The 11,521-nt window shown below is 41.6% G+C and overlaps 1 protein-coding gene across 1 annotated transcript in view; it reads left to right on the top strand.

Moving 5' to 3' along the window:
- Positions 1-863: 863 nt before the first annotated feature.
- The window catches only part of ST7 (suppression of tumorigenicity 7), a 131,394-nt gene continuing 120,736 nt past the window's right edge, over positions 864-11,521 (top strand). The window contains exon 1 of the mRNA XM_041421075.1: positions 864-1,054. Within this exon, the coding sequence (XP_041277009.1) occupies positions 904-1,054 (151 nt within the window). The 5' untranslated portion in view covers positions 864-903. The remainder of the gene's footprint in view (positions 1,055-11,521) is intronic.

The raw sequence follows: 11,521 nt of genomic DNA, 5'->3' as shown, positions 1-11,521 counted from the left end.
GTTGAAATTTGTACAGCTACAGATTTGCTTTTGTTTAATGCTTTTGGGTATGGTAAACATTCTAGGAAAGCTACTATGTTTTATTCTGTGATGACTATTTCTTTGGCAGACTAGAAAATCTCAGGTCGGACTGGTTACTACCAGTTGGAGAAATTGTCAAGGATTTTTTGTTCTTTTGGTAATAGTTTATAAATAGTACTTGTTTCTTAAGATGCTGGAGAGTGTTATCCCACAGGATACAGACTGTGGAAACACAGGAGAGAGATCCAAACAAATTGCAGTATGTGGTGCATATTTACTTAAATGTTTGTAAGCTGTGTGACACCAAAAAAAGCAAGGATCAATCGTATTTACCGACCTGAATTTTTATCACATTCTGCTGTCTAATCTTGTTTCACTAATAAATACCTCATTCATGGAATAAGCAAAATGTATTTCTCAAAAGTACCATTTACTGATTGACGTTTCTGCTTTACTGACACCTCTTGAATCAGACACATATCTAGGGGGAGTCTTCCCTGCCCCTGGCAGAGGGGTTGGAAGTAGATTCCCTGCGCGCCCATTTACTGCGCAGTTATCTTCCAAGGAGGAGAGTTTTGCAGTTCAGGACTCTGCTGAGCACTGTGCACACCGACACACGCACGCAGGGACTTCTATGCCTGTTTCATTATCCCAGCAAGAAGCTCAGACGAGTCAACAGCAGAAAAACATCCTACTCGAGCCCTTTTTAGGCTTAAACTCCTGTTGCGCGGTGGAAATGCCGCCAGAAATCATTGTTCGAGATCGTAAAGACCTGGGGGGAAGAAGTTGCCCGGCCTTTCTGCCGGCCCGTGCCCCGGTTCGGCCGCCGCCCGCCGCGTTTGTGTGGTTTTTTTTTTTTTTCCTCTTTTCTCTCCAAAAAACATGGCTGAAGCTGGGACGGGCTTTTTGGAACAGCTCAAGTCTTGCATCGTCTGGTCCTGGACTTATCTCTGGACGCTGTGGTTCTTCATCATGCTCTTCCTCGTCTACATCTTACGGGTGCCGCTGAAGATCAATGACAATTTAAGCACAGGTAGGCTGCGATCCTCTGCCCCGTGCCCGGCCCGGGGCCGCTCAGCCGGGGGTGCCCCGGGGGAGCCCCGCCGCCCTCGGGTGCTGCAGTCCTGCCTTCGGCTGTTTGTGCTCTTCGTATTGTACTCAGGCGTTCTCACTAACCAGGATTAAACTTCAGCTGTGTTTCTGATAAATATTAGATCTCAACTGCTTTTTCTGAATATAATAAATAATGAGAGTGTAAGTTCCCTGGAAGGTTATCGCTGTTGCAGTGGACTTTGCTTTGGGTGCCGAGCCTCGCTAAGGCAGTGTGCCGCTGCTGTACTGGATCAGCAGCGACTTACGGACTGTTAGCCGCTCTGCATTGGGCACTTACGGCTTTATCTTGAAATTGCTTATTTTTCCTACCCATCTACTTTGATAATTTAATTTCTGCCCCCCCTACCACCCCCCCACCCCCCTGCTGGACAAGACAAATTAGTTTTGGGGCAGATGAGATGTAACCCATGTGGCATCCCTGCTGCTGGGAAGTCAAACATTATCTGAGCATTTTTCACCCATCCCTCTGGCCTGTTCTCATTTGATAAGCCTCTGGCAATTCCAGCATCAAAGAAGAATTTAAAAAAAAAAAAAGATTCTGCATAAGGCAGCTTTCACTTTAAGCATTAAGGCAATTATAAATTGCGTTTATTATTTATAAACTTCAAATGTAATTTTGCTCAAATTTTCACACTATTTCTTTGGACAATATCCTGTTTCTTTTGCCATTACTGCGCACTGATTAGAACAGGAAGGAATTCTTGTTGCTTGATTCTTAATAATTTATGTAACGCGTATGTCCCAGGTAAACATTGCAGGCCATGATTGTCAAGCCGAAATGTCAGAATGCTTTATATTATGATTTTTGCTATTACGAAAAATCACAGGCATCCATCTGAGACCTAATCAACCCTCTCTGATTTCTTCCTGAGTTCGAATAAACTAATTATTGATGCACTTTCTCATTTAAAATGTTACTCTAGCCGAGTCATCTTGTGGTTTACAGAAATGTCTCAAAATGCAAGTAAAATGACAGTATGAAATATTTGAGGAGTTTAAAAAGGCTGAAGAAAGTCCCAAAGCGCCTGCTAAAAATGAGTTACTGGGGAGAATGAAAAGCACAGTATGGTCTTTGTGCATCATCTGTTCCTAAATGGAATTTATTTAAAAATTAGTACCAGTAATAACATTATAATTTTTTGTTTTATTTAGTTTTTCAAAGGTTTTGTGAATGAATTAAAACAGATTTAATTTATTGTGATTGTCTTCCCCCTCTAGCCCCCCCCAGCTGATTACAGTTGGATTCTACTGCCATTACTTTAAGGTTGATCATGAAGTACCACAGCAACTGATGGTGTGATACCAATCACATATATTTCAGTGATGGGAAAATGAATGTGTAAATGTTGCTACTAAAACTTCTGTGTGGCATAAAGAAATAGTAGGGCTATAGTAGAGTGATTTAAAAAGTGACGGGGTATTTTCCCAGAACAGGCTGGATCTGTTGGTGAGTTGAGGTCAAACGAACTGGTTTTCAGTACCACCAGAGACAGGTTTAGGCAGCCAGTTAAAAAATGCATATCCAGAGGTATGGTTTGTATGATTTAGAAAGGATTTAGATCAAACACCTTAAACAGAGCCCACAGTGGGTGCTGTGATATGAAGGACTAGTGTGGCATGTATGGGAGGGCACCTGCCACAAGGACCTGGTACTTGCTGCTGATGTATGATTTTGTTTTCCCATTCCTAGTGTTAGTATTTCTAAAAGGAAGTGGAAAAGCTGGAGAAGGTAGTGGAAAAATTATTCCAGGGCTGGAGAGAAGCATCAGAATAAGATTACAGTATTGTCATGGAGAGAGAGAAAGAAATGGCCTTTTAATAATGAAAAGAATTACAAGAATTGATGACTAGGAGAGGACAAACTCAATTTTGTCATAATAAGGTGTTAATTTGTAGCAAACTTGAATCAGCTGATACAGGAGCCTTTGGGATTTGCATGTCTGAAAGTCTTCAAATCCAGTGGCAAAATACGAATCACAAGTGTTCATGCAGCCTTAAACTGCTTTTTGGCAAGGGCAGGGCAGCAGGCTGCGCACCAGTGGCAGTCAGAGTCATTGCAAATGGTTCCACCAGATAGAAGGCTGGTTGGTCACTTGTATAAGAAAGTCTGCGTAAGAAGTGTGGAGTCTTTTCTCCCTCTTTTCAGTGTTGTACAGATGTGCACACCCGAGCATCAGTACATGTTGGTCATCCCGTGTGTTTCAGTGAGCTCCCAGGCTTGCAGGTCCTCAGTTTGGCCAAGCAGTGTCCTCAGTGGAGTATACCCAAAGGGAAATCTAGTCTGTCCTATAAAAATATTAATGTAAGTCTGATTGTGGTGTTTCATGTGTTTTGGTTTTTGGACCCAAAGGGAAATCTAGTCTGTCCTATAAAAATATTAATGTAAGTCTGATTGTGATGTTTCATGTGTTTTGGTTTTTGTTTTTTTTTTAATTTCTTTTAAGTTTGATGTCCAGATCAAATCATAAAATTATGAATAGGAGAGTTTGAACTATTGTACCATACCATTCTCCAGGAAGCAAGAGGGGTCACTTAATATGCCAGGCTAGAATATTAAATACTGAATAAGCAGTTGAGGAAGTGGATGTTGTCATCTTATTCCAAAATAATTAAATATGTCTATTTTATATAACATGCTGTATTTTCTTCCCATGTTGGCACTTGCATGACTTCTGAATGCCACACTAATCTGAACTAAGACACACCTCTTCTAAAAATGTGCTTGTTTTTCCTGACATGAGAATTTGGATTTCTAGTCAAATCCTAGGAAGGAGAGAGGCACTGAAGTTAAATGTTTTTGATGATTTTATTTATCCTTTCAAAGTGCAACAGAAAGATGGTTTTAATGACCAGAGCATTGAGTTTGACTGGCTTGTGACAAGGCAGACAGGAGGAAACCTCCGGCTTGCTGGCAGTGGAAAAATCAGATAAATTGATTTCCTAAAAGTGTGAAAAATAAATACACGAGTATGAGCTCTGGGCCGAGTCTGGCTCTGTTGGTGTCTGTGGAGTATTTTTACTATTCAGCTGTGCTGGAGCAAGGCCCTGTGGTGTTACCAGCTGAGCTGCTAGAGAAGGGAGCATTACAAGCCTGCAGAATGGAAGGAAACAAGTACAGTTGTCCTGCCAGGCCCAGGGTAAACATGGCTGGAAGAGCAAGACTACATCACCTTGTGGACAGAGTTGTTATCTTAGGAACATGGTGTATTTTTTCATGATGAATTTTAAAAACAATTATTATGACATTCCTACTGAAATAAATAGCTAAACATTTAATTAATGTGGGATTTTTGAACAGGTAATAGACTTCTTAAAGCCCAGAACCTGAAACAGTGCACATGGTGCTGGCCATTTGGAGAGGGAGGAGGCTGGTGTGGGGCAGGGCTGGCAGCACCAGCCATCAGCAGCTCCCCACTCACCCCTGTGCTTTGTGTGGCCAGCGGGTGAAATGAACATCTTGAAAGTCCTGTAAATTTAGGATAACAACACTTTCTCTTTGTCCAAGAATCTCTCAGAAGGCACGAAATTGAGAGATTTTTTTTTAGTCAGCCTGGCCCACCTCAGATGTGTTCACCAGTGTGTGCATTGCACTGACTTCAGGAAGCAAAGCACTTGGAAGAGACCCATCTTATGAAACTGCCTTGTGTTAAACCATGCAGGAACTTGATTTCATTAGTAGAAATACTGCAGGAGATGGAGAGATGGAGCCTGCCTCTCAGGTTTGGGCTATGCTGTCTTAGGGTGGTGGCTGCTGTCCGTGAAGCTCATCTTATCTCATCTCATCTTTCTGATCTTCCCTTTCTGCGCTTCCTGGCTCTGCAGATCTATACTGCACATTGGTACAGTGTGCCCCAATAAGCTGCAGTGTGAGAAAAAAGTAACTTTTCATTCCCATGATCTCAAATTCAAGTAGCATAAGAAAACATTTGCCTGTTATTAAAATTTAACTAATTTCACTTTTTCCCTGCCTGTGGGGCTGTGCGTGCACAAGCTGCGGTAGCAATTCACTCTTAGGACAGAAGGGTTTTTTGGGGACTGGACAGCTGGCACTGTGTCTTCCCTGGGCTGAGGGTCTGGGGCTGCCAGTGCCTCCTCTCTCTGAAGCCCCCGCCTGTCGGTGTGTTTGCTGTGATAGCATCTTGACAGCGGTCAGGAGGTATTGTTCCCCTTCATAAATTTAAGCTAGTGCAGTGTAATCATGAGGGCTGGAAAACATTAACCTGACAAAGGCCAGGGAGTTTCAAATAGTTTGAAAACCAGTGAACAGATTCTTTCTTTTAAGAAGATCTGAAGCACAGTCAGTTTTAGTTCTGCAGTCTTTCTGGTGGTTGTTTAGTCTTTCTTCAAAGCAATCTGTCGTGGTTGCAATGGGTTTCCCTGTAAGCATCTGCTGTGCGAGCTACAGAAGTGAATGTGGTGGTGGGCGAGTCAACAGAAAACCTGGAGCAAAACTTCCATGCCACCAAAGGAGATGCAAGAATTCTTAACTCCCTGCAAGCGCCATGTTGATTTGTTTGGGGTATTTTTTAAGAACTTGACTGTTGAAAGTAAAATTTCAAACGCATGACCACTTCTGTCAAGGTCAGCATCAATCCTGCGTATGAAATTCACAGAATAAGTTACAGATAGTTTGTTCACTGACCCAAAATCACTTGCATTGATTTTTTTCATTTCTTAGAATGTAAATTAAATATTTACTACATACTGCTCTTATTTCCTACTTAGTGGAATTAAAGTAAACAGTATTTTCTTAACTGTTAACCCCTCTCTGCAGTTATATCACTTACAGTGCCACAAAGCATTTGTAGCTGCTGCTGAGCCTCCATTCAGGGTTTGGATATTAGAGTTTTTTTTTGGGTCTGTCTTTTTGGGTTTTGCAAACATCAGTTCTTACTGCTGTAGGCTAATATTTTGCAGGTTATTATAAAACATGTTTTAACTGTTTTAAGCATGTGTATTTTCATCATGGTACACTTCGAAACTCTCCCTTTAATTTTTTATGGAAGAGATTATGATGTGCTTCAAAGTAGTATGTTACTTTTAACAGAAAGTGGACGAATCTTTGTAGATTAAACTGGGGATTCTTGGAGGAAAAGTCATATCAAAACTTGCTGGATCAATGCCTAATGGATGCAGTATACAATGATACTTGCTTTATATAAATTTTGACATTTCTTCACCAGCTTGACTTTTTGGTTGAGCTAAATTTTTCAGTCAGCGTCAGATGCTGGAAACGGAGTGAAGTTTGTAGGAAATTCAAGGCTTTTAGAAAATACTGTTTTAAGAAATTGACTTTCTTACTGCAAAAGCTCTAGAAGATTTGCAGTCAGTATTTCAGGGGAAATGTGTAAGCCAGAGCCTTCAAAGTAATTTTTGATAACATCTTGAGTGATCTTACTATAACACTGACTGATATACAACCATGGTGCTGCACTGCCAGCTTCTAACTGAAGTCTAATATCCTGTGTGTCCTGATGAAAATCTGTGGAAATGCTCCTAAAACTGCATATGTGTACTGGGATTTTCCCAAAGGCACTGAGTGCCTGGACAAATTTATCCCAAAAAAGAACATAAGCCCCCCATTGTTCACAGGGGTCATAGGTCCTAATTGTCTGAGTGGCTGTGAAAATACCAGCATTGTAAATTAAAGAAACAACTTAAAATTGATATTTTTTGATTATTTTGCAAAGCAAATGCAAAAATCCAGATCATAAATTTGCATTTGTGAAAGACAAAAGAAGTGCTAGCTGGTCTGAAAAGAGAGAGAAAAGTACATAAATCTGTGCCAAGGCTGTACATTAAATGAAAGATAGAAGGTCATGATGCCTGCCTGAGAGCAGCACCTGGCAGGAATTAGGAAGATGATGTTTCATAAAACAGGGATTTTGGAAGGAATGACCCGCCTGTGTTTTCAGATGGATTTTCTGAAAGGAGCTATGGAGAGTCTAGCGAAACCACACTGTTAGCCTAAAGAAGCTCAAGCTGTTTATTCATCACAGAGAAGCTACTTGACAGTAGCTAAGGAGGTGTAAGAACTTTAATCTAGTTGACAAACATATAGTGAGCTTCCTAAATATTTGGAGGTAAAATTCATGTTAACTTGTCAGAATTGGGGCCCAAACCATCAGTGGTCTGAAGAAGCAGCCTGGCTCTGAGACATGCTGTGTGCAGTGCCCTTGCTGTAATAGAGAGGTGGTTGCTTATGCTGTAGACTCTGTGGTGGGAAGAAAGTAGTAGGCACTAAAGTAGCCTTTAATATAGGGAAGGCAGATCTTAAAAAGGGGCTGGCTGCAAACTGAACCCAGAAGAATGCACATGTGAAGTGTTTTTTATAAGAGATTTTTGAAGATGTGTTTTTGGACCCAGCTGATATGGCAAGGGATATTGTGCCTCTCCATCTTTGGCTCTTGTAGTATTTCAAGACCCTCTGGGTAATGAGGATTGCCAGGCTCTTCAGTGGGGAAATTGGGATTGAAATCTAATGGCCCATAGTAAACAGGAAAGCTGACTAGTTAAAACACTATCATGCTGAGGTTTAAAAACCCCTACACCCAGCTAAAAACACCTGCTGATGGTGTGCAGGTATGTTGTGCACAGGGGCTCTGATAGTCCCAGAAGTGCCAGGACCTCTGTGCATATGCCGGAGGGTATTCCCCACTGAGTCCAAGGTTTCTGTGTGTTGTTCAGTCAGCTGGCAAGCTCTGTGCTTAAGGGAGAGTTATTTGTCTTGTTGGCAAGTGGTAAAGCAAATAAAACCACTTAAGTGGTGACTTAGGTTGGAGGGCCAAAGCAGTTTCTTCTGGACTGAAGGAATGAACATTGCTATCAGAAGCTAATGAAGTCTTTGGTGTGGCTGCCACAAGTCAGGATTCACCCTTTTTAATCCAAGATTAACTATTTAAGAAGGTATTTTATGTTTAGCAAAGTCAGGCCCTGCTTTCGATACGTGTCAAAAGTTGAATATAACTGAGAGTTCTGTTGAACTGTACAGGGAGAGCTAAGGCAAAGGGAAATGAGACCTTGATGCTACAAACCTTCAGTGGTTTAGTTTGTTCCACAAGCATAGGCCCAGGGCTTTACTGCACTGGTAATTAATATGCATGAATTCTCAAAGACTTGGGCCCGCTGCAGGGAGCCTGTAGCAATATGGGGGATAGAGTCCCCAGTTGTTTCTGCCCAAAGGTAGTTTTTCCTCTTGTGGTTTGATGATCACACCTAAGTTTTGCCTTTTTTTATCAGAGCTGTTTCAGAATGTACTTAGGGCATCTGTCATAGAATTCAGGATAATGCCTGTCCTGGTCCTGTGGACAGACTGTGAGGTGTTTGTGGGGATGTTACTCCTCTGTTGGCTGTTAAAGGGGTGGCTGAAGGCTCCTTCCACCTGTTTTTAAATTACCTCTTTGTGGCACTAACGGCATCTATTGAAGGATTGTGTTATAAACTCCAGCTTGTCCTCATGTCTGTGAAGTGTCGTGTGGACCAGTGATGCTGTGTAAATACTAATGAGTTAAAGTTGCTTTGTGAAATCCCAGCACAGGCTAATTGTAATTGTTTTGTGTGTGTCTTAGTTGGGCACTGCAGAAGGGCAACCAGTTTTAACACCAAGCTTAAGAACACTAAGCTTAAGCAACAATAATGTATTTAAAGACAAGAGTTAATGTCACGCTTTCAGCAGACAGAACAAACAAGTTGTAACTGTTAAGCCTGAGGAAAGGGCCTAAATTCAAAGTCCAAATCAAACCTTGCCAGCTGCTGAGAGAAGACAAAGATTTATTATTGTGGAGTCTAAACTGGAGATTTGTCACTGTGGTAGACTCATTGCTTAAGCGATTAAGTGCACTTAAATATACCAGTTAGAAGGATGAAAGCTATAGGGCAAAAATGAAATGCAGTCATCTTTAAGATTCCTATTCTGTATAGTATGCCAACTACAACCATGAGAACTAATTTCCAGCTCACTTTCTACAAATAAACTTGGCTTATTAAATGTCAGGAATGTTAGGTTGAAATGCAGGGTCTTGTGTGCAGTGGCAAGACACTCAGAGATCAAATTTAATGCACAAGAAAAGTTGTTATCATCATCGTCATCTTATTTTGTAAGGCAGCCATTTATTTCTCAAGAAAATATGCCTGTAACCTGAGAGTGTCATAGATGTTGAACTTCACATAGCTAAATATTTTCATGACATGTCCTGTATGTTTATGCTGAGGGCTGAAAATTGTTTACGGCGTGGCTTGGTCTGAAGCAAGGTTATATGATACACTAATGCACTTAATCTTCCGTGTGAAATTTCTTTTGCTATTTTTAATACTGAAGTTAACTTGATAGCAGTGTACCCATCTGGTTTGTTTTACACAAATCTCAGCTCAGAGTCCCAGGCTAGTCATTTCCTCAGTTTTCAGAGAGAAGGTTAAACCAGAGCCTGTCAGAGAAGGCTTGCAGCTGGCCTTCTGCACCCTGTGCAGGGGACAAGGGGACACAGAGTCCCGGGGTGAGGCTCAAGATACTTCTTGAGCAGAAGCCAACTTTGTGCAGCAGCAGAATGCTGCAGCTGAGCTGGTGAGCCCTCCCTGTGAAGGGAAGGACCTGAGGGGGTCTTGTGCAGAGCTGCGCTGGTGCACAATGACTGAACTTAGAAGCCAAAAGTGTCTTCTCTGTAGTGTTTGACTTGTTGGATTTATGTGCCTGCTCAGAGTAGGCTCCTGTATTGTGCTGTGCTGTTATAAAAGTGCCTTTGGGTCCCTGTGGGTGACTGTCCTGCTCGTTGGGTCACAGGACAAAGAAGGATTGATGCAAGCACAAGTGAATTGCTTTAGCAGTTGATATTGCTCTACATATTCCCAGAAATTCTTGTCAAGAGTTTACTGCTTAAAAGTGCTGATGACAGTTGTGTTAGCAGTCACCCCAAAAGCCACATAGTCTTGTGGGAACACAAGTCCCAAGGAGCCCTGATTGGCTCCAGGGTTTCCTCAGGTGTCTGAGCCGCAGGATTTCCTCAGACCTGGCCAGGAGGGTTTGGCCTGTGTTACGGCTGAGAGCGTTTTGTCAGCAGCTCTGCAGAAGGTGGAGTTCCCACCCTTGATGCTCTCCTGTGATGTGTATGTAGGGGCTGTGCTCTGTGCCACTGGAGAAGGGTACAGGCCTCTCTGGGTCCTGACTCCAACACTCACTCATATTTTACATTATCTTTCCATAAACTGCTGCACTGAAAGATTTTTTTTTCCAGAATTTGGTAATTCTCATGGATAGAAGCTCTGCTCTCACTCTGACTTGGAGGTATTTGTGGCTGGCTTGCACGTGTTTGTGCTCGTGACAGCTCTCCCCTTTACCTGCAGAAGCAGCAGCACCACCATGCAGACTGGTTCCCAGTGCACTCATGTGGGGTTTTTCCTGCCTGTCCATCTCCTATAAGATTGAGTCAATTGGGTTGTCTTCATTTGTTCTCCTAAAACTGCTGGATGTCCTTGATTCTGCTGGTAATACTTTATTCTTTTAGTTTTCTGGCCATTTCATAACTGGGTTTGTACACTCTCCATCATATGCCAAGGTAAGGCTTCACTAACTGCCTTATATAGTGTAATTAATCCTTCTCACCTTCCAGTGAAAATAGTTTTCCTTGCTGGTTCCTTGCCTTTTGCCCCATTAACTTTGATATGGTGTCCCTGGCAGCTCATGCCAGGTGCCTTTTGCACCTCCTGGTTTTGGTAACGAAAATACTCTGTAAGGCTCAGTTGGCAGCTCCATGTGCTCTCCACACCATCCAGACTGGCTTCTCCATCTCCTGTTTTAACTAGCTTTCTACAGCACTGTCAGCACTTTACTGAAATCCAGTTTAGACCTACACATTTTTCTTGGTAAGAACTGAATATTTTCAGTAAAGAGGCACATCTGATTGGTCTGGCATGATTTATTTATTTTGTGTTTCATCCTTTTTTTTCATGTACCTCAATTGCTTAATTTATTGTTGTCCTAAAAATCTCAGTAGCTTGGGTCTGCATTTTAAAAACAGAAATAGGAAGTTCTCTAGCATAATTTGGGAGATTTGAACAGTGTATTAAAACTGTCTCAATATGGGGCTTGCTTTTATAAATGTAATTTTCTTCAGCAAGTTGCTTTTTGTACATTCTCTTAATCTTACACTCAACCATGTCTTGAACATGTTCAGTCCTTAAGTCTCACTTTCTCCTGTCACAGTGTCTTTTTTTTTTTGCCCTTCAATTATTTTTTCCCAAATTCAGCAGTTTTGTTCTCATTCAAAAATGTAATAAGTATTCACTTTGGAAACTACCATATCCTGCATTTTACCTTGCTGTGTCCTTACTTACTTAGTTGAAATAATCTTGGTTTGTTTGATTTGAATTGTGATCTATTGTAATTGTTTTTATA

Source organism: Onychostruthus taczanowskii, unplaced genomic scaffold, assembly GCF_017590055.1.
Source record: "Onychostruthus taczanowskii isolate IOZ18803 unplaced genomic scaffold, ASM1759005v1 scaffold68, whole genome shotgun sequence".
Taxonomy (NCBI): Eukaryota; Metazoa; Chordata; class Aves; order Passeriformes; family Passeridae; genus Onychostruthus; species Onychostruthus taczanowskii.
Note: the sequence above shows the minus strand (reverse complement) of the source record. Positions and strands in the feature narration are given on the sequence as shown.